The sequence below is a fragment of the Vitis riparia genome, chromosome 7 (assembly GCF_004353265.1).
Source record: "Vitis riparia cultivar Riparia Gloire de Montpellier isolate 1030 chromosome 7, EGFV_Vit.rip_1.0, whole genome shotgun sequence".
NCBI lineage: Eukaryota > Viridiplantae > Streptophyta > Magnoliopsida > Vitales > Vitaceae > Vitis > Vitis riparia.
Window position 1 is genome coordinate 22,515,784 of NC_048437.1, and position 26,887 is coordinate 22,542,670.

Sequence of the window (26,887 nt, forward strand, 5' to 3'; positions counted from 1 at the left end):
GGCCAAGGCACCATCCAAAATCACTTCCTAACCAAGCAAGTGAGCATCCAAGCACTTGTAAAGGTTTTCTTGAGTTAGTGAAAGCTTTCATTCTTTCAAGAGTTGCCTACCAAGCTTCTTAAACTTTCGAGTCGTGAGTGTCTTAGCCGAGCAAGCTAAGCATTGGGGAGCAAGACTGACTTAACAAGATCAAGTGTCTTGGCTTGTCTAAGTGCCGCACGAGCTTAGTGAACGACTAAGTCCGTGACATTAAGTATGTGATATCACTTGAGTGAAAAATCTAAGGTATCACTTTGTGTTTACCAAGTATGGGGTATCACTTGTGGAGTTCAAGAGTAAGGCATCTCTTGTAGAAATTATAAGTGCTAGAGCTGGTCAGTCAATTGTAATGCTTGGAGGCTTGTGTTAGAAGCACTGGTTTAGTGAAACCCTCATTCTATTAGGAACTTAAGAAGAGTATATGTAGATTGAATTGCATCGAACCACTATAAAAATCTTGAGTTTGTATTTGTTCTTCCTTTCCTAATTTTATATGCAATTGGTTTGCTATTGTATCTATGATTTAATTGCATATAATTATTACTTGCGTTCATATGGTTTAAATTTGTAAAAAAACGACCATCATCTTATTACAATGCCTCAAGATAATTACTTTAGGTTGATAAAGTAAAATGGAAAATAATTTTTAGAGAACAAGTAAGAGTTGTTTTCAACAATTTTTAAAAACAAAAGAAAAATACAGGTCTATTTGCCCATGTTTTCTGAAATTTGTTTTTAAAAACTATTTTTTATTTTTTAACTCAACCAATTTTAAAAACAAATTTCAGAAAAACATGACCAAACAGGCCTTAAGAACTTGTTTAGCTTTGTGATTTTAAAAATGAAAAACTATTTTTAAAATTTTTTAATACTATTTATTAGTTGTTCTCTAGAAACAATTTAAAAAAAAAAGTGAAATAAAAAATAATTTTTAAATGATTACGCAAATTTTTTGTAGATTCATAATTTGGGATTATTTCATCCCTTAAACAAAATATTTCTTCATTTTCAAATACTCCCCGGATCGGTCTAGGCTTTGGCTTTCACAACGTGGGGTACACTTTTGGATTATAATTTTCTCGGCAGACAAACAGCCCCCGCTTTCCCCCAATAAAACCGTACCTGTGTTAGAGAGAGAGAGAGAGAGGAGAGAGAGAGAGCCCCATTCCAATCTTAAACAAGCCACCCCTCTCTTCCACCCTCACCCTCTATACTGTTTTCTCGCCATTCAAACGGCAATTAGGTTTTCAACAGTGCGACTCTCTGGTTGATTCTTGGGTTAGATTCTCCATGAAGCACATGATTGAACGACCTTCGCGGCCACACGATCCTACCGTCGTCTCTTCTTCACCGTCCGGTCCCTCCTCCCATCACAGGTTAGAACAATCTGTCAACCTGCCAGTTGGTTTCGGAGAAACCTGAGAAGAAATTTGATATTTGAATCTACGGGAAATGTTTAAGCTATTAGTCCCCCCACCCACCATTTTGTCAGCGACTAAATAGGGTTCTGCGTGATAATTTTGCTTGAAGAGTGGTTTTTGAAGGGTGGTAGGACTTCTCATGGGTCCCCGATTTGCATTTCCTTAATTCTCTCTTTTGTTGCTGACAAACTGAGAAAAATGAATGGAAATAAATTGAATAATATTGTATTATTGGTTTTTGTTTTGAAAGGAAAAAAATTGGAAAAACCCTGACTAGGGTATCAAACAAAGAAAAAACCTATAAGGTAATTTTGAGAAATTCAGGTTTCTCTTTGATATTGGGCAAATCATGAAACTTATGTCTATTGGGACATTATGAATTTTGAAAAAGTCCTTGATACAATTTTTGGTTAATAGTGGCAATGTTACTTGTTTGTCTATTTTTTTTTCACTAATTGGAAGTTTAAATGATTTGAAGCATGATTACCAAGACCATGCTGGAATTTATGACCTTTGAATCTAAGTAGTGTTCCTTTTTGGGTTCTTTAATTTTAAGTGGGAAGAAGTGATTTTTTTTCCTCATTATTTTTTAATTTTGGATTTTCCCTTGTTAGGAGGAATTCCAACATTTCATTTTTTTTTTTCTTTTTGGTTAAAATCATCTTAGTGCATCCACAATTCTTTTATGATTTTTGGTGTCCTGCATAAGATTCCCAATCAATGCATTAGTTAAGTTTCTCGTGGGCAGAACAGCATATCCTGGATCTTGAAAACCTTATAAACCTTAGCAGAGAACTACTGAATTTGACATATTGGAAGGTGGTTTGGCCAAATGATTTGCGGCAGAACTGCTCTGTACTCATTCTGTTATGCTGCATCTTTCACATAATGCTCTCTGTGCTTCTGTTATTAAACCTAGTTCATATTTCATAAAGCTTTCAAGTCCATGAAGTTCTCTTTATTATTAAGTTTCTGAGTCTCTAGTATTTCATTATCTGTAAGTGGCAGGAATGTCCTTCAATTGCTAGCACAAAGAGAGATTTGTCCTCGGTCGAAACAGTTTCCAAAGAGGCTATGGGGAGGATCTTCTGAACAGAATGCTGAGTCCTTCGTTGGGCCCAAAAGTGAAGCAGCTAGAGATGCAAGACGTGGTCTTATCTCATGGTATTAACACTTTTTCATTTTTTGTTGTGGTTTCCATTTTCATAAGAAGGAACATTTTATTTCCGGCACATTATTTGAAAATGAAGGAGCATGCTCTATCTGTCCTAGATGCATGCTGTTTCGTACAAGGTTTTTGCTTCTGTTTTCATACAAGTTTTTTGCTTCTGTTTTCTTTCTTTTTATCTTTCTTTCTTTCTTTTTTGTTCTTTTTCTGTTCTAGGGTAGAGGCAGATTCATTGCAGCATTTATCAGCCAGGTATTGTCCTCTGATGCCTCCTCCGAGGTCTACTATTGCAGCAGCATTCAGTCCAGATGGAAAAACACTTGCTTCCACACAGTAAATTTTAACTTGTCTTTTCTCTATTTTACATTTTTGCACCGTCTTTTTTATCCGTAATTATGTAGCCAGGCTTCTAACTGTACTCCAATCCTATTTCATACTCACAGTGGTGACCACACTGTAAAGATAATTGATTGCCATACTGGAAGCTGCTTAAAGGTGTTAACTGGTCATCGAAGGACACCTTGGGTGGTAAGTCTGAGTTAAGAACATATGCATCAAGCAGTCTTTATTTGCTCCTTATTCTTACATGAAATCGATAATAACTATTGTAGCAGCAACACGTAAAATCCTTGTTGAAGTAGTGACACTCCTATGAAATTAGCTTCTCTAAGGAGTTCATTCATCTCAGCAAGGTTATATCCCAATTATTTAGTTTCAGCTATTTTTAACCTTTTTCATCATTTAGCTCATCTAGGCAATATTTATTTTTGGATAGGCAAAAGAGAAATGAATTACTAAGTGCTAAAAAAAGCCACACAAAGCACACAGGAAGTATACAAGTACACTTCAAAGCAAAAAAATGAGAAGAGAGAACAAAAAATTATCCCTCCTTTGGCTAACAACCTAACCAATCGACAAAATTAAACATGGACACGGACATGGACCCTACCCCTAGTATTGCTTTGGTCCATTCTAAAAAGTTACACATAAAAGAGGATTTAAGTGCTTACATTTGATTATCAATATTTTCAAAAGCTATTCTATTTCTCTTTCCAAATAGTTCAAAACAAACAAAGAGACGCAACATTTCAAACTTTCTCTCTCTTCTTTCCAGTGGAACAACCGTGCCAACTTAGTGGTGTTGCTTTGATTAGGGAATGCAACACCCATACCACTCCAAATAAGGAGAAGACCAATTTCCATAATAATCCTACCTTGGAAGTGAAGGAGGATGTGGTCACTAGATTCCTCCTCGCCTTAAAAAAAAATAAAAAATGTTGACAAACATCCAACCTCTTCTTTTCATGTTATCCATAATTAAAATCCCTTTCCAAGTTGCTTTCTAAACAAAAAAAAAACTCATTTTTATTGGAGCCCATGAATTGGGAAAGACTCTACACTCCTCTGAACCATTCCAGAATAAAAGGTTTATTGGAAAAATTGCCTCCCTTTGCCACCATCCACACTACCTTGTCATCTACTTTTCTACTCATTGATTTTCCTTACAAAGAAAGCTTTAATATAGTCTAACTCCTAGTGATGGAGTTTTTTTTAAGAAACATGGGTTCTAGTCCCCCCATCTTCAGCCTGCTCCCATGCATAAAAATCCCAAGCATCCTTTAAAGTAGCTAGAGCGAACAGAGATGGGAAAGAGGTCCTCATAAGGGTGTCCCTATACCAAATGTCCGTTCAAAATCTGACCCTTCTTCCATTACCCACAACAAAAGAAATTTTACTTTTAAAAGCACCTCACTCTCTCCTTGTGGCATTCCACAACCCTATGCCATACCCTCTTTCATCTCCAAAGAGCACCAACCCCCCTCTTCTTCCCCAAATTTGCCCATGCTTACTTGCATCTGCAAGGGCTCCTTGTTTGACGTGAACCTCCAACACCACTTGCCTAGAGAACCTTGTTCAATTCCAAATGCTTAACCCTTCTTCTTTCTTTAGCTTACAAACTTTGACTCTTCACCAAGTGTGGCTTATTTTCCAGAGACCCTCCTCATAGAAAGTTCTTTTGAATTTTTTCTAGTCTACGATGCACTCCTCTTGAAATAACAAAAAAGGACAAGAAATAAATGGGAAGACTAGACAAAGTATTTTTTATTAGAGTCTATGACAATCGTCCCCCTTAACCCCCCAACCCCTCCCTTCTTTATGATAAGTATTGTCTTTTCCACCTTGCAAGCCTTTTCTGAAACCCCCTCGCTCCCTTCCCTAGTTTTCTTAAAAAGAAAGCTAAGAGCCTCCATTCTCATAACAAATAAATAAGGAGGATTAGGGTCTCTTTGCCTTAACTCTTTAGAGCTATGAAAAAAGCCAGTTAAGGTCCCGTTGACAAGTATTGAATATTGAGTTGTTGAAATACACTAATTAAACCACCCAATCCACTTATAGGCAAAACCCATCTTCTCCTAGATTGCTAACAAAAAGCTCCCATTTACATGGACATAGACCTTCTCTATGTCGAGCTTACATAGAATACCGTTAGACAACCTCAAGTCAATGGTCTCATTTGCAATAAGGATGGTGTCAAGAAGTTGTCTTCCTTGGACAAAGGCATTTTGAGAAGTAAAGACGACCCCCCCCCCAACCCACCCACCACTTTTTTAAGCCTTTGTGCTAGAACTTTCTCCAATAATTTGTACAAGCTCCCCATCAAGCTAATAGGCCTTACTTTTGCTCCACCCTTTTTTGGGATTAAGACCATAAAAGTGGCATTCAAACTTCTCTCACATAACCCTTGTTCATAGAATTCCCCAAAGAGATCCATCACTTCTTTTTTAACAAAGTCCCAAAACAGATGTCAAGAATCAAACCTGGGGCTTTGTTGCTATTGAAAGCTGAAAGAGTTGAATACCTAGCCTCCAAACTTAAAGTCTCACAGGACAGCCCCTTAATACTAGGTCTCCAATCACCTAACAAATTCTAGGCAATCACTTTGTTAAATATTTTTTCCCTAGGGTGGCAGTTCTCGATCATGAAAATCTTTAGCCAATAGTTTGCTGCAAATTTATTTCATTCAAAGGTTATATATATATAAATTCTTATAATGTAAAGTGCTCCATATTGAGAGTAAGTATATATGGGTAAACGAAGTAAACTACAGCTTAATGACCTCAAAATTTATTCTTGGGAGAATCTAAGTAATGTATGACTGTAAATTAGAGAAATGGCAATTGCCTATTGAATTCACCTTCATTGGTAGCAAGGTAAAAAGAGTAGTTTGTGAATGGTGAAACCGAAATTTGGCTTAATGCTCTTGAAATTGTGAGAGTATTATTGGACCTTCCTTCCATTGACCTAAACTTCTCTGATTTACTTATTACTGCGGTGAAGTACTACTTTGAAAATTTCTGCAGATCTCTTCTTTCTAATGTTGTAGCAGTTGCTTCTGTTTCCTTGTTTCTCGATAGATTCTTAAGTTTGAACAGGATTTCTATCTGCAGCTTGTGTGTCCTATGATGCTCTACTTGAGTGTATTTTCCATGTTTCCTGACCACTTATAATAGTTACTATCACATGTCTTAATGTATTAAATATTTAATTTGAACTTCAAATTCCCGATCCATCTCTTGGTGGTCCTCTGTTCGATTCTGGAATATCTTGTTTACCCTACGTCCATGTTCTATTTCTTGATTGGTTTTCTATTTGAGAATATGTCTATCTAAAACTGATTTGTAATTTTAGGGGTCTGGCCTGTTAAATTTTTTGCCTTTTGATATCTGTAGTTTTCCTCAAATGGTCTATGTGCCATCAAACACATCATCCTGGAATCATCTGGGAAAGCTGATGCATGTGCAAAATCTTATAGAGCTTTCTTAACAAATTTTAACTAAAGGGGATCCTGATTGGGCCTTTTATACTGCTTCAGTCTTCGAAAGTTTTGTTTTTGAATGACCAATAAATGTATTGATCTGTCATAGAGATATTTATTAATTATTATTGCCGCATCCTTAACGAGTTCAATGCTTCCAGTATGATAAATTCAGTTTGATGTTTCATTAAATGTGCCAATAGATTAGGGATGGAAGGATTCTATAAATAAAAAGATTATGCAGAAAGGAATGCAATGAAAGTTGGATTTATTATGAGAATGACACTGAGCTCCTACCATCTTCTTCTAGATAAGCTCCTGATACTCTTAATGTATGTGTAATAGAACTTAGTGGCACTGCCATGTGATCAATCTCTAGATCCTGTTGGTTTCTTTTTCTTGGCGATTTTGGCGAACTTAATGGAATTGAATATTTGTGGAAGTACATTTGGGTTGTTTTCCAAGATTTTTGTGGAAGATGTAATTGCTTGAGCCTTTGAGACATAATGTTCATTAGTCTCTCTCAGCTTGGGTAAAACTCCTAACATGAGCATAGATGCTACTGTTAATAGGGCTTGGCCTAGTTAATACCATAAAATGAGTAATCCATGCATCAGATAATCTCGCAATCTTAAGCTACTTTCCTTGATTTGAAGAGTGCAAATGATTGATAGGAAGATTTTTTGGGATCCCTAGTTGACTTTTTTTTTTCTTTCTTTGGTAAGATCTTTTGTGAATTTTCATTTACTCAAAATTTTGTGATCATGAGAAATGGAAGATTATATATCCTTTTGAGGGGATTTTTATGTTGCAGCTTTCTTAATTTTTGTTGAAATTTCAAAATTTAGGTGTCTTATGCATGGAATTTCAACTATTCTTTTATGGTATGTTTGTAATTTCTTTGTAGTGAAACTTTAGAAAAAGGATCAAAGTATCGGCCAAGTTTGATATGACTTGGTCAAGTCGTATCCACTTTGGATCCTTTTTTCGATATTTGATACCATCTTTAACCCAAACTCAAGCAAGAATCAATTAAACTGAGTTGACTCGATTGAGATTTTGAGTTGACTCGGTTGAATCCTTCAATTTATCAGAAATTTCTCCAATTAACCCTGAAATCATTCTCCCCCCCCCCCCCCCCCCCCCCCCCTTCAAATCATAATAAAAGAACATCAAACAACAACTAAAACTGAGAAATCTCTAAAAAAAATAGAGATTCTCTTCAAAAGAAAAGTTTTTCCAGACCTATGACTCTATACCCATGAAGAAGAAGAAAGAAAACATTCTCACAGTGATTGCGGATGGATTGCATCGCCTTTGTGTCAGAGCTTTCATTGTGGTGATTGCCTGATTGGTGAAAAAAAAAAAATCAAATTCTTCCATTGATGACAATCTTTGCATGTTGGTCTTGCCTCTCTTTGCTTCGTCTCCATGGTCTCATTGGTGTGGCATGGGTGTGCTTTGTAGAGGAAGCTAAACTTGGTACACGTCATCGACTACCCTCCTTAGTTTCTCCCTCTCTCTTTGTGTTGTGGTTATTGGTGTTTGGGATAAGGAATTTGAAAAATGTGTTGTGGTTACTAGTGTTGAGGATTGGGAATTTGAGGAAAAAGGGGGTGATGTATTATTTTATATAAGAAGGATCTATCATTTAAATGCTCGTTGTCTTATGAATTGCATCAATTTGCCTTATATGCTAATGGTATGGAATTGGTAAAAGAAAAGGTGAAAATTCAATAATCTATTATTGTGGTATGAATTGCATCAATTTAGGTAATATATTATTTTATATAGTAATGGTACCATATATAGTGTATTAATTTATATACTAATTTATTGTTAATAATAAATTGGATATTATTATATCAATATTTTTTTTAACCTTTTAACTATCTTATTATGTGTGTCGTTGATACTGAGCCAAGATGCCGAGACCGATATGCCTTGGAACCCTCTGAGTCAATGATCGATACCATGACTTTGAGCCATGCTTTAGAATATTAGTGCAAGGGGATTTATTCCTATCACATGTGTGTGAAATGCTTTTAGTACAATGTTACGGATATAATGGGGAAGAAAGTTCTTATTATAAAAAAAATTATAATTAGGAAGGAGGTTTACCAATTTAGGATTTAATTGTCATCTCCAGGCATTTTGGAACATTTACCCAAGCTGCTGTACCTTGCTCTATATCCTCTTGCATTTGCTTCTAGTTTCATCTATAAATTTATCATTGTTAATAAATGCTGCCTTTGGGTGTGCAGCATCTTGTTAACTCTGGTAGTTGCAGATTAGACTCTTACCTTCAGTGACATGCCTCTGTTCCCCTTCTAACCGTGTAGTTTTGATGGCAGAGTGCATGCCTATGTACCTAATTTATTATATATTCTTTTATGCTTTTCAATTTTTAGCTTGGTTTGTTTTGTTGGAGTGTTGGATATACATTATGGGCCCAAATTCTAATAATTTAAATTTTTAGAAAAAATGATTGTTTGGCATAGTATCTTAGCTACAAGTGGCAGGAAGTCACGAGTTCAAACCTCACTATATATTTATTTCCCTGACTTATTGACCCCAAAGGAGACTGTCTGTTATTTGTTTGCCCACAGGTATGTTTGTCACTTCACGTGTGGGTATGGGGCCACACATGATTGAATGTAGTATAGAGCATGATATACATTGTATCTCAACATTTTAAGCTGTTAGGAAAATGGTTGTCCAACACATCTGTTTTTCCTGGTAATCTACTAAGCTGAATTGGTGTGTAAGCCTTCCAATTAGTGATTTCTTGAGATTAAAAGCTCTTAATTCTCATATTTTGGGTGGTTTTGCCGACCACCCACTGGAGTTGATACCTGAGCCTTCTGGTTAGTGATTTCCAGAGGCTACCTTCTCCTAATTCTTCTTGTTGTTTTGGGTGGGGGTAGGGTGTTGGTGTTCAGTTTTGGGAGTTTTTGATAATTGAATTCCATTCCTTTAGCTTGTCAACATGTAATTCTTTAATCTGTTAGTTATTCATGTGGATGAACTATTTTTAATTTTTTTAAAGTCATCAATACTATCTTAAATGCTAATGGAGCTTCTACAGGTTAGGTTCCACCCAGTGCATCCTGAAATACTTGCAAGCGGGAGTTTAGATCATGAAGTTCGTATATGGGATGCAAATACTGCGGAGTGTATAGGATCTCGTGATTTCTGTAATTTCTGTTTTCATTCTTGTTCTGGTTGCTTTGTTGATGCAATCCAGACACACACAAACACAAACACACACTAAGCATTTAGTTATGCCTCATGTGGTGAATTTGATCTCTGTCTGTTTTCACCAGATCGCCCTATTGCTTCTATTGCTTTCCATGCCAAAGGAGAACTGCTTGCTGTTGCTTCAGGGCACAAGGTATGATATGTGATTTCAAACTTTATTATATCCTAGTTCATGGGTTTTGGTTTTGTAGATTTCATGGCACTGACATTTGAAGTCCTGTTTCAGCTATTCGTATGGCACTACAGCAGGAGAGGGGAGACTTCATCACCAACCATTATATTGAAGACAAGACGTTCACTTCGTGCTGTGCATTTTCATCCTCATGGTGCTCCAGTTCTCTTGACTGCAGAGGTGATTATTGTTATTATTTTTTTTTTTTGAAGTGTTGGATTTGATTCTTTACTTGTACTGTTGAATGCGTTACATTAATGGACTGATATGCAGGTCAATGATCTTGATTCTTCAGATTCTTCAATGACAAGAGCAACATCTCCGGGTTACTTGCACTATCCTCCTCCTGCAGTATTTTTGGCGAATATTCATTCTAGTGACCGTCTTAAGTTGGCTTCCGAACTCCACCTTGCATCCTTACCTTTCTCATTCATTCCTTCATTTGCAAGGGATGATTCAAGAATAGATTTGTATCACACTGATAGGCCTACTGGTTCAACCAGGGTACAAATGGGTTCTTCTGGTTCAGTGCAATTTCAAGCAGATGCAAATGCAGCTGGCCAATATGATTATATGGTGTTTCCCATGGAAACTTCTCCTGTTTTGCCTTCTTGCTCAAATCCTAGTACAGAAGGTACACAAATTAATTGTGTCCCTAATGGAATGGAAAATGGAATTCCGGACCCCAAAATGGATGCCATGGATTCCACTGAAATGCAACCTGTGGAACAAAACCAGCACAGAAGCTCTGCAAACCTAGATACTTTCAGTGGTGCCAATAGTGCATCACGTGGAGTTCCTGGGCACATATCTAGTCTGCCAGAGTCCATCGAGTTTGGGCATCTGCATCAGTTTTTACCTTGTAGAGGCCCAAAATATTGGGAATTACCTTTTCTGCAAGGATGGTTAATGGGTCAAAGCCAAGCTGGTATATCTCCAATGCTCTCTCTTAATGGTGCCTCTCATGAACATTCATCTCAAAATCTTGGAATGGGTTCTGCCATCTTGAATCCTGATTTGTCTACTTCTAACATTGAGGTTCCAGTAATTTCTCCAGCAATGGCAGGCAGCATCAACTTACCTGGGGTAGCTGGAAGATCTGGCCAGCAACAACGTTTTTCGCGCTCCCACTTGATTTCAGTATCTGAATCTGTGGAACAAGCTGCATCTATTAATATCGCACATGAAGGAAGTGATACTCCACCCATCATGAGTAGAATCCAGTCTGAACTTGCTGCATCATTGGCTGCAGCAGCTGCTGCAGAGTTGCCTTGCACCGTAAAGCTAAGAATATGGTCACATGATTTAAAAAATCCTTCTGCTGTGCTCAATGCTGAGAAGTGCCTCTTAACCATACCACATGCTGTCCTTTGTAGGTATGCCTAAAATTTATGGTATTTTGCCTTTCGTTTTTTAAGCTTTCTCCGGTGCTTTTAACTTATCTTGGCATTTTGAAGATCATCATCTTGTTTATACAAATGAAACCATTTGACATGCTTTAGCATGTGCACATGTGATATTAGTTGTTGTGGGTTATATATATTCTTAATGGTAGTTCCCTGGTCATAAAATGCTTATCTTGGTCAAATGAAATATCAAGTATTTGCATTTCATAAAATTTCTGCCTAGCCTGTCATCCTTGATCCTTGTTACTTATGGTTTAGCATATTTATGACACAACTGTGATTCCAGTGAAATGGGTGCACATTTATCACCTTGTGGGAGATTTTTAGCTGCCTGTGTTGCATGTGTGCTTCCTCATTTGGAAGCTGATCCTGGATTGCAAACACAGGTTCAAGATGTCATAGGGGCCTCAACATCACCCACTCGACATCCAGTCTCAGCACACCATGTCATGTATGAGCTTCGGATCTATTCACTAGAGGAGGCAACGTATGCTTCAGATCCCTTGCCAAATTTTCTTTTGCATTCAAGTCTTTTATAATTCATTCTATGCAATGCTCATTTTGTCCATCCAATGCTTATTCTACTTGTACAGTTTTGGTACAGTACTTGTTTCCCGAGCGATTAGAGCTGCTCATTGTTTGACTTCAATTCAGGTTTGTTGTTTTTAATATATTATAGGGACTCCTATATTATTTATCTGTTGACTGGTTTTAGGTGCCATGTTTTGGCTTATTTTGACCTATTTTTTGTTATGATATAGAATCTTGTCTTCTTATTTGCCATGGCTGATGTATTAAAGAAGGCTAAATTCCACAATGGTTTTTTGGTTGAAGTTAAACATTTAACTGAAATCATTCAAAACAACAAGAAGAATAATGACTATTATTACTGTATACATTTTATTTCTCTGTGAGTGTGAGAGTGTGTAAACCAAGACACTAGTTGGTGTGCCAAGCAATTCATATCAACGCATTTCTTTGTTTCTGATTAAGAAAAAAAATAGTTTCCAAAACGATTATGAACATGTCAAATTAAGGAAAAATATAAGACATTATTTTCAAGACATTTAAACTATGATGAAGTTGAAATTAGTAAAACAAACAGTTCTTTTTGCCTTTTGGTTTCCTTTGTGCACGCTTTGTGTACTTATGTGCACTTTCTTGCTAGGTGCATTTAATAATATTTTTTCTTGCCTATTAGGAAAGGAAAAAATAAGTAAAACAAACAGTCAACTTAGTGAGCTAATATATATTTGAAAAACCTTCCATTTTCTAAATATCCTCCACATAACCCAAACCATGCATGACTTATCAAGCAACTGCTCAGTCTTTTTCCTCTCCCTCTCCCTGAACTTTCCTAACCTAGTATGCTATTTACCTTCATTATCCTTTTGCAAATTGCTTATCTGTTTTTTTGTAAAGTCAATTCTTTTGGGCAATCTTCTATAAGTAGTAAGGTTGTTCATTCTCTAACTTCTTTGACACTTATATTTATCCATATTTTTTTCAAATTCTATTTATATTCTTGTTAGACAACCAATTTTCTTAAAAGCTTAAACTTATAGGATTTGGGCCCACAATTTATATCATGCATTCTAACATCCTCCCTGTTATGTGTGGCCTCATTCCCACACAAGGAGAGGCACAGAGGTTTGTAGGTATATAACCATAATCAATCTCTTTTGATCTTATACGTAGGCTTAATAAAATTGAGAAAATAAATATTACGTAATGAGGCTTGAACACATGACCTCTCTCCAAACAAGGCTTTGATACCATGTTAGACAATCAATTTTCCTGAAAGCTTAAACTTATAGGATTTGAGCCTACAATTTATTATGCACTTTAACAATTCGAATTTAAAATATTGACTAAGAATAGAGCTAATAAGCATATTCCATTTTTTTTTTTTTTTTCAAACATCATAAATATTGGGATTATTGCTTCTGAAAAAGTAAATTGCTAGAGTAAGACATTTTTTCTTAAACAAGAGAAGCAACATTCTTTACTCTTTCCATTAGAGATAATAATTAGTTTCTTATATTTTGTCTTGCGCATGCAAATGTGTGTGCTTGATGACTAGTATATGCATATTGGCGGTCTTCTATTAAAATATTAAAGTTATATTTAGCCTATCAAAATATCTGTCTCCCTCTCCCTCTCTCTCAATTTAAACATAGACCATTATGTCTAGGATGTCTCTGATTAAAAAAGATGATTTTAAAATTATACTAATGTAAATGTTTTTGGCCATGTCTGCCATATGCTGCAAACTGCCATGGTTCCTTTACAAAGATGTACATGTTTTCTGGACAATTTATAGAGGAATTTGAAATATTTTGACACAAGCAGTGGTGATGTTAACTTTAGTGGATTTGGTTGAACCAGAGGCCTGAAAAGGACTTGATTGAAATCTGTGGAAATTTCAAGATGTTCCAACCCAGTGCCTTTTCTGAAATTGTTTCCATAGAATCTGGATAACTTGTTGAGTATGCTGGGTTTGTTCTGATAGTTAATGCATGTATTATGACGGAATTTGGAAGTAGTGTTGCTTTAAGATTTTTGTTGTTGATTGATATTTTGAAACCTGATCCACTTCATGTTTTATGTCTATTTCTTTAGTTCTTTTTACTAGGTCGATGCCAAACTTATACTGGGGTTGCAGCCCTTTTTTCTGAGCATGTTTTAAATTTTTATTACTTGCCTACCTGAAAAAATGTCAAAACTTATAATAAACTGTTCAGGCAAAAGCCAATATTCATATCACTTTTATTTGGTAACTATATTGTGGAGACTTCTTATTTTGATTTTCTTACATGCAGTTTTCTCCGACATCTGAACACATATTACTTGCCTACGGTCGGCGTCATAGTTCTCTCCTTAAAAGCCTTGTTATCGATGGGGAAACGACATTACCTATTTACACAATTTTGGAGGTAACACTTCAAAATTTTAATAGCATTAGGCAGTAAATATGGTACTGAAGATCTCCAATTGAAGTGCTGGTCAAGTACTTTATTATCTGTTCAAATCTTACTGTTCTGATCTTTCAGGTCTCACAGGCTCTTTTTGTCACTCAGGTTTACCGAGTCTCAGATATGGAACTTGTTAGAGTGCTTCCCAGTGCTGAAGATGAGGTCAATGTAGCTTGCTTTCATCCTTTACCTGGAGGAGGTCTTGTGTATGGAACCAAGGTGTACATCTGATACCGTTTGGAAATATTTTTATTTTTATTTGTTCTCTTCTTCAATAAAATAGAATATTATTAATTTTTTCAGCTTATATCCTTACTTCTGTGTAATTCTTTTGCTGAAAATTGCAGGAAGGGAAGCTGAGGGTGCTCCAATATGATGTTTCTCATGGAATGAACAGTAATGGACCAAATTCCTTCCTTGGAGAAAACTTGGCTGAGTTAGAGCAATATCCAAGGTGTGGTTATATTATTTCTTTCTTCCTTCCTCTATTTTTTTTTTTTTTTTTTTAAAAAAATTATTTGGATTTTTTTTTTATTCACAAACTATTGGGGACAAAATCCAGTTTTTTTAATTGTTGGTCTTTTCCAGACAATCATTCTTTTTACAAATTGACAATTTTTTTTTTTTTATAGGAAACAACAATGAATTATATTGAAAAAAGATTTAAGAAGTACAAAAGAAGGATGAGGAATCCTTTTTCACAAATTGACATTAATGACATAATTTAGAATTATGCCATTATATTTGTTGCTCTTTGATGGATAAAAGATATATCTTTCAATATACTACTAATAATAAGAGAAGGAAAGAAAAAGAAATCTAGAGTAGAACTGATATGAGAGGGAAGAAAAAAAAAGGAGGGAAAAAAGGGAGATCTAGAACCCAATCATTTAACAAATGGAAAATGACACTAACCACTCCTGAGGTTTGAAATTATTACATGGACTTTCCTTCTATTTTCTGATATTACATTGATCTCCTTAATCAGACTTTGTCCCTTAACAGAAAAAGACAAATTTGCCTTAATTACCTTGTTGAAGAGTCATCAACTCCAGTTTAATAGAGGTAGGCTGGAGTAGCTAGTAACTTGGATATTAGAATTTTCTGATTACTGTAATGAGCATGAGGGGCTTTGGACAAAAATGGATTGGTTGGATGACATTTTGTATCTTCAGTTTGGGCTTCTTTGTGCTGGTTAATTGCGCACTCATACTGGTTTTTTTCCCCAAGTTTGAGAGGTTTGAAACCAAGGGATCCACTCTTCCCATACCATTCATTCTTGTTCCATAATTGTTTAGTTGCTTCATTTCTAGAGCAGCAGAGGGTTTTTTTTTTTGTTTTCGTCAAAGGTTTCTAGGTAGAGGGTCCTTGAGGAGGAATTGAAGTTTGGCTTATTCTATTTGTGATGATTCTTTTTTGTTTTTGTTTTTTTTTATTAGGAACAAGAGATGTTTTTTTTTTTTTTTTTTTGATAAGTAAAGCAAGATATATTAATGGAGAGGCGGAAAGTTACAAGTATACAGGGGGTATACAAAGCAACAACCCCCTCTCAGAACCAAAAAAAAAAACAAGAAGGGCTCACCACCCCTTAGTTTGATGCCAACCATTCCAAAAACCCTATAAGGGACACACTCTCCTCACCAATATACAATCTAGCCCAGCTCCACAAGCTACAAACAAAAGAATTCTTAAGCTTTTGGATATCTAACACTCCCCCCCTAAAAGCTAGCCTATTTCTTTCTTTCCAAACCGTCCAAAAAATACATAACGGAATGAATTTCCATATCTTTTTCCTTTTCTTTCCCACAAAAGGGCCCCTCCAGCTAGTTAAGACCTCCTTTATAGTTTCTGGAAAGACCCACTGCACACCTAATAACCCAAGAACAATATCCCACAGAACTCTGACCACTATACAATGAATAAACATATGATTTACAGTTTCTTCTTCACAACCACATAGAAAACAACGATTAGGAAGCTGCCATCCTCTTTTCTGAAGTCTATCAAGAGTGAGCACCCTCCCCCATGTAGCCTCCCAAGCATAGAATGCAACCTTGGTTGGAACTGAATCCACCCAAATGCATCTAGAAGGAAAATCAAACTCATTGGGTCTGGCCACCAATTTATAGGCTTCTTTGACCCTAAATTTGCCATTCCTTCCTCCCTTCCAATAGACTGCATCTTCCTCCATAGAAGGCTTGTAATCCCTCAGAATATGCAACAAGTTCCCTATCATATCCATCTCCCAATCATTAAAGTCCCTCAAAAATCTTAGATTCCACTCCCCTTGACCAAAATTCTGATCCCACATCTCCTCCACCGTCGCATTCCTCTGAGCAGCCATAGCAAATAAATGGGGGAAGTTTTGGGACAGCCTTGTACCCTTACACCGCACATCAGTCCAAAAATTGATTTTGCTTCCTTTGCCAACTATGAACCCCATGTTATCCCAGCACCAATCATTTTCCTTCCATATTTCCTTCCACACCCCCACGCCGAAAGCCCCATAAGCCCTCTTTGCTCTCCAACCATGACCCTCTTGCTCATATTTCGCTGCGATAACTTGCTTCCAAAGATCATCTTTATCATAAGCAAATCTCCAGATCCACTTCCCAAGCAAAGCTTTGTTCAAGAGCACTAGCTTCCTTAAGCCTAGTCCTCCCTTGCTCTTATCCTTACAAATCGCCTCTCACTTAATTAGATGAGCTTTCCTTTCCGCACTTCCCCCTCCCCAAAGGAACTCTCTTTGAACTTTATCTAATCTCCTAGCCACTGACTTTGGCATTCGGAACAAAGACATGTGATAGATTGGCATGCTAGCCAAAACACTTCTTATGAGAGTGATTCTCCCCCCTTTTGAGATATATTGCCGTTTCCACCGCGCTAGTCTCCTTCTCACTTTCTCTTCCACCCCATCCCAAACTGAGGTGGCTTTATTAGGAGCCCCTAATGGCAAGCCCAAGTAATGAGAAGGTAAAGAGCCCACCCTACATCCTAATTCCACTGCCATCTCCTCAATCTCCTCCACCCCACCAACTGGGATAATTTCACTTTTGTCCAAGTTAATCCTTAACCCTGAAGCTGCTTCAAACCACAAAAAAATCCAGCTCAAATGTGTTAGGTGCTCTTTGTTAGCCTCACAGAACACGATTGTATCATCAGCAAAGAAGAGATGGGAAATTTTAAGATTGTGTCTCCTATCACCCTGAATACTGCAACCTGAGAGGTAGCCCTCTGCAACCGCCCTCCTAATTAGGGCATCTAGCACTTCCATTCCCAGAACGAAGAGGTAAGGAGATAATGGATTCCCTTGACGAAGCCCTTTAGAACTCGGGAAAAATCCAGTTGGCACCCCATTAACTAGGAACAAGAGATGTAAATACTAATATTAATGAAAACATGAGAAGGATGATGAGTTATCCCCACGATTACAAAAAAACTTGATCCTAATATGGATGACCTCCTCTACTATACAAGGAGTCTATGCAGAAGGCTTAGGCTAAAAACATCATTCCTCTCAAGGATCTCCACACCCTTTTTATTTACGCATCGCAAGCTAGTTTAGTTGGATAACTCTTAAAGGAATGCCTTTAAAAGCCTTGGTGCATAAAGCCTAGAAAGAGAAATAGAAGTGAAGTAAATCCCACAATCCCTATGTTGTCCTTCCCCTATCATAAATTTTTTTTGTCATTCTCTCTCACCACATAATCCAAAGCAATGTGTGACAAGCTATTTGCCAAAAAATCTTGCTTTTACTGGAACTCCCCAAACCCCTATATGAAATTATCATCATATCACATATACTCTTGGGTGGAACCCAATCGATCCTGACTTGTTTGAATAGATGGTGCCAAAGCTCTAAAGTCATCAAATAGTATAGAAAGAGATGATCAATAGACTCTCCACTTTGCTTACTTAGAACACACCAATCAGGCCTAAGGAATTTGAAATATCTTCTCAATTGTAGTATATTGTTGGTATTTGCCTTCTTGTACATCTCTAACCATGCAAAGACCTTAACCTTAGATAAGACTTTAGATTTGGAGACAAAGAACAAAATATGAAGTATTAGACAATACCATAAAGAAAGATTTGATTGTGAATAATCGTGAAGAAGTCAATGACCATGCTCTCACATCTGGGGTGGATGAATACAAGTGCACACAAGTAAGGAATAATATGAGTCTTTCAAGATCCTCAATCTTTGAATTCGTAAGGTTGCAACGAAAATTAAAATCCTAAGAATATGAAGAAGAACGACCAAAGATAGTTGAAATGGTAAGATTTTTTATTGTGACAAGACCAGATGACTTATTTGAGCTGGCTTCTTATGTGGTTTGAGGCTTGTTCGGGTTTGAGAATCTATTTGGAGAAAAGTGAGCTAATTCCGGAGGGGAGCGTGCATAATATAGATGACTTGGCCTTGGAGTTAGGTTGTAAAGTGGGCAGTCTCCCTTCTCGCTATTTGGGTCTTCCTTTGGAGGCTCCCTTCAAATCTGTGACGGTTTGGGATGGTGTTGAAGAGAGATTTCAAAAAAGGCTAGTCATGTGGAAAAAACAGTATATCTCAAAAGGGGGGAGACTCGCTTTAATTCGAAGCACTCTGTCTAGCATGCCAATCTATTTCATGTCTCTCTTTTGCATGCCAAGACAAGTGAGGTTGAGATTGGAGAAGATTCAGAGGGATTTTCTTTGGGGTGGTGAGACTCTTGTGCAAAAATTGCATCTAGTAAGGTGGAAATTGGTTTTGCTTGGAGAAAAGGAAAGGTAGTTTGGGTGTGAGAAATCTCTCTTTGATGAATATAGCCCTCTTGTGCAAGTGGAGTTGGCGGAATGTCAATGAAAGAGAGGCCCTTTGGAGGCAAGTCATCAGTCAAAAGTGTGGTGAAGATGATGGGGGGTGGCATTCCCACGAGGTGAGTGAGAGGTTTGGTGTGGGGTTGTGGAAATCTATTAGGAAGGAGTGGGATATTCTAAGTAGCAGGTTGGCATTCCAAGTGGGTAATGGGCAGAGAGTGAGATTTTGGAGGGACAAGTGGTGCGGAGATGAGCCACCATATGTGTCCTTCCCTTCCTTATTTACCCTTTCTTTGACTAAGGAAGCTTGGGTGGCGGATGTTTGGAACCCTGAAGGTGAAGGGGGTGGATGGACCCCTCTTTTCTCTAGGGCATTTAATAATTGGGAGTTAGATTTGGTGGAGTGTTTTCTACAAAAGATTCAAGCAATTAAGGTTCAGAGAGATGTGGATGATAGAGTGATTTGGACAACTGCGAGATGTGGGACCTTTTCTTTCAATTCTCTCTACTCTATTTTGGAGCCTAGAGATTCTCTTTTGTTTCCTTGTGGGAGCATTTGGAGATCAAGCACGCCACCTAAGGTGGCTTTCTTTGCTTGCAAGGCATCTTGGGGGAAAGTCTTAACTCTAAATCAACTTTAAAGGAGGAGGCACTATTTGACAAATAGGTGTTTTCTTTGCCTCTCTGAAGTAGAGATGGTTGATCACCTTCTTCTTCACTGTGCAAAGGCTCGGGTTCTTTGGAATCTTCTTTTCTGTTCAGTGAAGGAAACCCTTCTTGGGTGGCATGGGTCATTTGTGGGTAAAGCTCGTAAAAAGGTTTGACAAACAACCCCTTTATGTGTATTTTGGACAATGTGGAAGGAAAGGAACATGTTAGCATTTGACAATGAGAAGTTATCGATTCAAAGATTGAAAATTTCTTTTGTATGTAATATGTGATCTTGGTCTAGGGTGTTTGTAGATACGAGCCCTATTTATCTTGTTAGCTTCATTGATTGGTTAAGTTCTAAGTAAGGGCATGTGATTTTTTTCGCTCTTTTCCCTTCCCCTTTAGGCTGAGCCATTAGGCTTTTACTGTATACTTTGACGACACTATTTTTGGTGCTTCCTCTTTTCTTTATATATGGTTTTTCTTTACCTATAAAAAACAATAATAAAAAATAAAAAATAAAGATTTTTTACTGTGACAACTTTATAAAGACATGAAAATTGTGAACACAAAGGGTGATCCTGTCCCCACAAATCCTCAAAGCGAGTTCTCACTCCGCCACCCACCATAAAATGAGTGTAACTTGAAAAAACCCTAGAACACCTGTGCAATGTGACCATCTAACTATAATGTTAACATTTCATCCATTAGGACATGTCCCATAAATTCTTAAAATAACCTAATCCTAAAGGCCAAAACTTTGCCTATGGAACCTCCAAAGTCATTTCCCTAAGCGAGCACAATTCCTCAAAGAGATCAACCTAAGTCCTAGACCTCCTTACTCCTTAAGCTTACACACTAAGTCCCAACTAATGAGATGATCTTTTCTACCCTCCTTAGCTCTTGACCAGGGAAAATTTCTTTGCAATTTCTCAATTTTAGACACTACTGACGTTGAAATCTTAAAGAGAGATAAGAAATAGTTAGGGATATGGAACAAATATGTCTGAATTAGAGTGATTCTACCTCCTAGAGGCAAAAAAAAAAGTCTTTTTTCATCCATCCGATCTCCTTTAAGCTTTGTCATTCATTAGGTCCCAAAATGCAACTGCCTTTAGATTTCCCCCTAATGGAAGACTTAAGTAAGTGAAAGGCCAATTTGAGACTTTGCATTCAAGCATTGAACCGAAGCCAACCTGATAATCAAATCTTGGCTTATGTTAATTCCATATAGAGCACTCTTGTCTAAATTGATCTTTAGTCTTGATAAATTCCTAAAAAGCAATAGGATTAGTTTAAGGTTTTGCAGATCTTCCATAAAAGGTCTAGAGAAAAAGATGGTATCATCTCCAAAAAGATGATTCTTTTTTGTTTTGTGAGGTTGATAGGGGGTAGTTGCTTCATATTTGATGGAATCGTTTGTGCTTCAAGGCAATCTAGGGCCTCAAAGTTAATCTTTACAAAGCTGAGATCACACAAGTGTGCAAGGTGGAGAAGGTGCATTAGTTAGTTTCATGGTTTGGTTGGAAAGTAGGCTGGTTACTAATTATTTGGGTTTGCCTTTCAAAGCCTCCTTCCTAGGACCTGGTTGAGGAAGGATGATAGAAAAGATTGACCTCTTAGAAGAGGTATTATTTGTCTAAGGATAGTAGGATGACACTCATAAAAAGTACCCTCACTAGTCTCCTATCTACTTCATGTCTTCTTTTGTGGTGCCAAGGAGGATCCGTTGTAGACTCAAAAAGATTCAAAGACATTTCCTGTGGGAAGGGGAGATTACTTGAAATACATTCCTTCAGAAAAGGATGGAGGAATTTCCTTTCCCAAACTAGCATTTTAGTGGGACATGGTTGTAGGGCCAAGTTGGGAGGTAGTATAAAAGAATATCTTGACATTAAATCGACTTATTAGATAAGAGTAGACTCTTACTACTTGGTGTTGCTTTTGGAAGAAAAGGGAGGAGATGGCTAACCATTTTTAATTCATTGTTATTGGACCTTTCACTTGTGGTCTTTACTGTTCTCTCTTTTTAGGGTGTTTGGGATCTCCCTTGAGTTTCTAGGGATGCCTTACTAGGTTGGTGCAGTAGCTTCAAGGGAAAGAGTTGCAAAGCCAGTTTGGAAAATGGCTTCATATGTTTGTTCTGGCTAGTGTGAAAAGTGAGGAATAGATGAACTGTTGGAGGTATGGAGAATTTGATTCTGGTTGTTAAAAATCAGTTAATCAACTCTTTGCTTTTATGATCTAAAGGTTCTTTATGTGATGTCAACTTCTTCCTTATAGGTTTTGTTGACAGCTTGGGTTGCTATAGACTGGCATTGTATACATGTGTGTGTTTTTTTTTTTTGGTTGGTGTGGTGCCTCTTGTATTCCCCAGCATCCATGGGTTGCACCCCCTTCTGTTTGCCACCTATTTGCTATTAATTTGACCATCAAAAAGAAAAATAATTTTTTTTCTTCCCCAATAACCTTTTTCGTATGCTACCCAAAGCCATATCCCTTTCCCTCATTTTAAAATTCAAATTTCTTTTTTTGAAAAAAGGATGCAACAGCACACACTAGCTGCTGTGCAGCAGCCATAGCACAGCAAAGGGAAAATTTTTTCCTTTAGGAAAAAAAAAAAATGGGAAGGATATTAAAGACCCCAATCCTGTTGGTTGTTGCCTTATTTATCCCAAAATCATAAATCCAACCCCATCATCCTAATTACCAACCCTTAAAGAAAACATGACAGAGAACAATTGGATGGGGATTGGGACTTTCTTTTTTATTTTGAAGATAATGATAAGGAAGATGAGGAAGATTTTTGTCCTTGACTCATTGTGAATTAGAGCTTTAGAGTTTGATTTCGAGTTGAATTGGATTAATTTGGTGAATATTTTGAAATTAATTAGGATCAATTTGATGTTGATTAGGATTTTTTTGTGGGTTAATTTAAAATTAATTTGGTTAAAGGGTAAATTGGGAATAACCTCAATGCATTCCATTGTCAACTTAACTATAAGTTGTTGCCTGGGGTTGATCCAGTCATTTGACTAGAGCCTCAAGGAAGGGGATCATTATTCTAGGAAATAGAGGGTAGGCTAGTTTAATTGACCTTTATAAAACATCAGAGGGTGACTCCACTTTCAAAGTCCTTAGTTGTAAAAACTACTCTCTCATCTCTTTTCCCTCTTTGTATGCTTTAGTGGATTCAAAAGAGGTGTGGGTAGCGGACTGTTGGGACTCGTTGGGGGAAGAGGGGGGCTGGAATCCGCGGTTCTCTAGACCTTTCAATGATCGAGAGGTGGAGGCGGTGGAGAGGTTCCATTTGACCATACAAGGAAAGAGGTTAGTCATTGATTTGGAGGATAGGGTGCTTTGGAAAGAGAATAAGGACAGGAAATTTTATGTTAAATCTCTTTATAGTGCTCTTGAACCTAGAAGTGCAGTTCCATTTCCGAGGAGCATCATTTGGAGCCCTTGTGTCCCCACTAAGGTGGTTTTTTTTGCTTGGGAAGCTTCGTGGGGGAAGGTTCTAACCTTGGATCAACTCAAAAAGAGAGGGTGACCCATAGCTAACAGATATTTCCTTTGTTGTGCTGAAGAGGAGTCTATTAATCACGTTCTAATCCATTGTTCCAAGGCAAGGGTTTTGTGAGAGCTACTATTTGCGATGTTTGGTGTGATGTGGGTCCTTCCACTTTCGGCTAGAGATACCCTCCTAAGTTGGCATGGTTCCTTTATGGGCAAGAAGCATAGAGAGGCTTGGATGGCAGCTCCACTTTGTTTATTTGGGTCGGTTTGGAAGGAAAGAAACAAGATAGCTTTTGAAAATGAGGAACTTTTGATTCAAATCATGAAATATTCTTTTTTTGTAATCTATGGTCTTGGTCTAAGTTGTGTATAGATGCAGGACCTTTACCTTCAATCAACTTTTTTGATTGGTTGGGTTCTAGATGAGGGTTGGTGAGTTTTTTTGTATCCCCACTTCTTTTTTGTTCTTACCTTTAGGCACCTCTTGTATACTCCCTGCATGCTTTGGGTTGCCCTTTAGGTGCCCTTTTCTCTTAATATATATTTTTTTCTGTGTTTACCTATCAAAAAAAAAAAAAACTACTCTCTCATCATCATTGTGGATTCCTTGCTTAGAAAATTTTGCTTGTTGTCCTTCCAAATAGGCTGAAGCAGAGAACTCTTGATCATCCTCTAAATAATTTTTTTGATTCCAGATTTGGAACCCTCATCCCCAAGAATAAAAATTTTCCTTCATCAAATACATTTCATGCATAACAGAAAAAGAAAAATGGATTATCCACTTCCTATTTGATAAGATGATTTAGAACAATATTCATTTCTGGCTGCCTAGTACCATAGTTGTACTCGTAAAATGTATCAATATATATGTGATACATGATGCAATGATATATACACCTTCAACTATTTTCATACTTTTAAGAAAAATCAAGTTCAATTCCTTTTGAAAGAAAAGAATTATTATATTAATTGTTTAAAATGTACAGGAAAGTTAGGAAGTAATCATAAAAGAGAAAGGTAAAATAATCTTACATTGAAAACTATATTTGTTGACATTAAAAATTATATGATGAATAAAATTTTTATGTTCTAAATTTTTTTTTCTTTTTTGGATTTTTTTTTTTTTTTTTTTTTTTGACAAACATGAAAAATTACACATACAAGTGTATATGCCTAGTCAGACTTTAGAACTAAAAATATAGCAAAAATTCCAAAAAGCTTATTTTTGTGAATTCATTAGTAAGCCAATGCAATAAACTCATTCTGTTAAATTGAATGTTTTAAAATTCTAGCATTCAATGTTTTCATATGGTCTAGCATAGTTCACCATTTAAATTCGACTATCTTTCAAGTAATTGGTTATATACCACTCTAGATGCTTCCAATATACATGTACGCATATATTTTTGAGATTTATTTATTTATTTTGATGAGAAACAAACATTTTATTATCATGGGTTAAGCTAGTACAAAGAAGGATGATAAATCCTTCCCCCAAGTACAATGATTACATAGCTATGGTCAAAAGTAGAAAAAAACCATCTACTCTAGATGTTGTTAGAGGTGCACATCTAAAATGGTTAAAAATATGAACTCAAGAACTAAGGGGGTAGAAAATCCACCCATAAAAGGAATCAACTGCTTAGCTTCCCATTTTGTTTTCTACTTATTTTTCACTACATAAAAAATAAAAAAATAAATAAAAAACCTTAACAGTACATGAGACGAAAATATAGAAACAATATATGAATTGCAATATGTATCAATTTTCATTAAATTGTATTATATCATGTGTTGTAAGTTCTTAACAACCATACCCAGTACATTAAACAAACCTGTTGAAAAAGATTTTCAACCAGAAATGCTAGAAGAAAATGGGTCATGGACCCTTGCCTTCCATATTTACTCTTGTAGGAGTCTCATATTAGAAAGCCAAAGATGCTTACAGCACCTGCTTCTCAATTTTGGACAGTTCTCCTAAATATGGCAGCCAAACCGCCCTGCCAGCTATATAGATTCCTCTCCCTGCAGCTCCTAAGTTGTACATGTTTGTAATTTCCCCCTGTCGGGGAGCTCCTCCCTTACTAGAGATTCAGTACCCGGCATGGGTGGTTAAATTTGTGATACAGATTGTAGAATCCTATGGCATGCATTTAGATCCAACTTCCTCCCAAAACCCCTAGTCTGTTGAATCCTATATCACTTACTTCATTAGCATTGGCACGACAATCAGATTCTGAAGTTTGGGTTCTACTCTCATGATGACTCCCTCATTCTACATTTTTACTTGTTCTGTATTTGAAATCAACCAAAGTTGATTCTTATATGTTTTAATATCTATTGAGAAAATACAACACTGTTTACCTTTAGAATAGTTCATTTTATTTGTTGTCTTGATTCTATCAGAATGATTTTGCTCTTGGCGCGTTTAGGCATGCACATATTACTGTTATTTGAAGTGAATGGTTTTAAGATTTATCTGATGGTTGCTTCTCACTAAATGCAGGTTCAGACAAATGCTTTCGAATGGAAGAAATCTGTAGTAAAATTTCACATGTGAAGTGTGCAACTCAGCTTCAATGGTACCCTCTCCCAACACTGTTTCTTTGTATCTACACTTACCATAGTCTAAGATATTTTGACTGATTAATTCATATGCCTATCGTCTTGTTAAGTAAAATTTTGAATACAGAAATGGCCTGTTTGCTGTCCAAGAATTCAGTGTGAAGTCATGATTGTGGACAATGGCATTGATTTAGCTTTATGTCGTTGGGGATAGTTTTTTTGATAGGTTGTCACTGGGGATGTTGATAATGTATTTACCATAAGGATCTAATTCAAAGGTGTATGCTTCTGAACCTGTTCTGTCTGTTACCAATCCACTCTTTCCAGAATCCTGGGAAGAGTACCTGCACTGGTTAATGTTTCAAGATTGTCATGGATCCAAATATCACATTTTACCTAGATTCCTATGTTCATGAAGTTTGGCTAAGAAAGTGTGATTGGCATTGTTAGAGAGGGAGTTGTAGTTGATTGCTATTGAAGTTTTAAGAGATGAACAGCAGAAATGAAATCTATTGCATTGGACCACAATCTTTAGTTTTATAGGGCTTGTGAAAAAGAAAATACCCATCTGTAGCTTCTATTTGTTGGATTTTTCACCCTTCTATGACATATTTTTGCTCTTTGCTGCTTAGTATTTACTTTATGTAAATTTGGGTTGCCAGGAACTTGTGGATACCTGATTTTGGACATTGCTGCTGTGGGATATCAGTAAACTGGAAGGCCAGATTGAAGCGTGATATGCCAAAATGTACAATATGATGATGCTCCCAGTTGCATTTCTATTTTCCTTCCTTTTTTTTTCGGGTTTTGTTGTTTGAGTAGTGAGAAACCATCCGTTTACTCCCATGAGGAAATTCTCCAGCAATTGGGGCTCTCAAATCCAACATTCTAACAGATGCATCCATGTAACTTTACAAAATATATGAGCTGTATATCTGCAGTGATGGCAGTAAATATTTTTAGTTTTTGTTTGAGCCACTGAAAGCACAGAACAAAAAGTAAAGATGAAACAGAAGATCACCCTGATTTTTGGTGATTGCTGGGTCTGTCTTAGATGCCCACCCTTCACTCAGCAGTAGAGGAAGCCCCTACAGCAGGG

At 36.8% G+C, this 26,887-nt stretch overlaps 1 protein-coding gene across 3 annotated transcripts; it reads left to right on the forward strand.

The window, feature by feature from the left end:
• Positions 1 to 1,108: 1,108 nt before the first annotated feature.
• Positions 1,109 to 26,828, forward strand: LOC117918348. 3 transcript variants are annotated; one of them, XM_034834926.1, is made up of 16 exons: positions 1,109 to 1,415; positions 2,463 to 2,624; positions 2,845 to 2,961; positions 3,072 to 3,156; positions 9,534 to 9,642; positions 9,772 to 9,839; positions 9,933 to 10,058; positions 10,152 to 10,806; positions 10,924 to 11,254; positions 11,571 to 11,771; positions 11,878 to 11,938; positions 14,107 to 14,220; positions 14,365 to 14,478; positions 14,607 to 14,713; positions 25,730 to 25,805; positions 26,451 to 26,828. In XM_034834926.1, exons 1-15 carry the CDS (start codon positions 1,330 to 1,332, stop codon positions 25,764 to 25,766), a joined length of 2,373 nt encoding a protein of 790 aa, XP_034690817.1. In that variant the 5' UTR covers positions 1,109 to 1,329; the 3' UTR covers positions 25,767 to 25,805; positions 26,451 to 26,828. The 3 variants fall into 3 exon arrangements, with proteins under 3 accessions (XP_034690817.1, XP_034690815.1, XP_034690816.1); XM_034834924.1 differs by having other exon boundaries at positions 10,152 to 11,254; XM_034834925.1 differs by having other exon boundaries at positions 2,469 to 2,624; positions 10,152 to 11,254.
• The last annotated feature ends 59 nt before the right edge of the window (positions 26,829 to 26,887 follow it).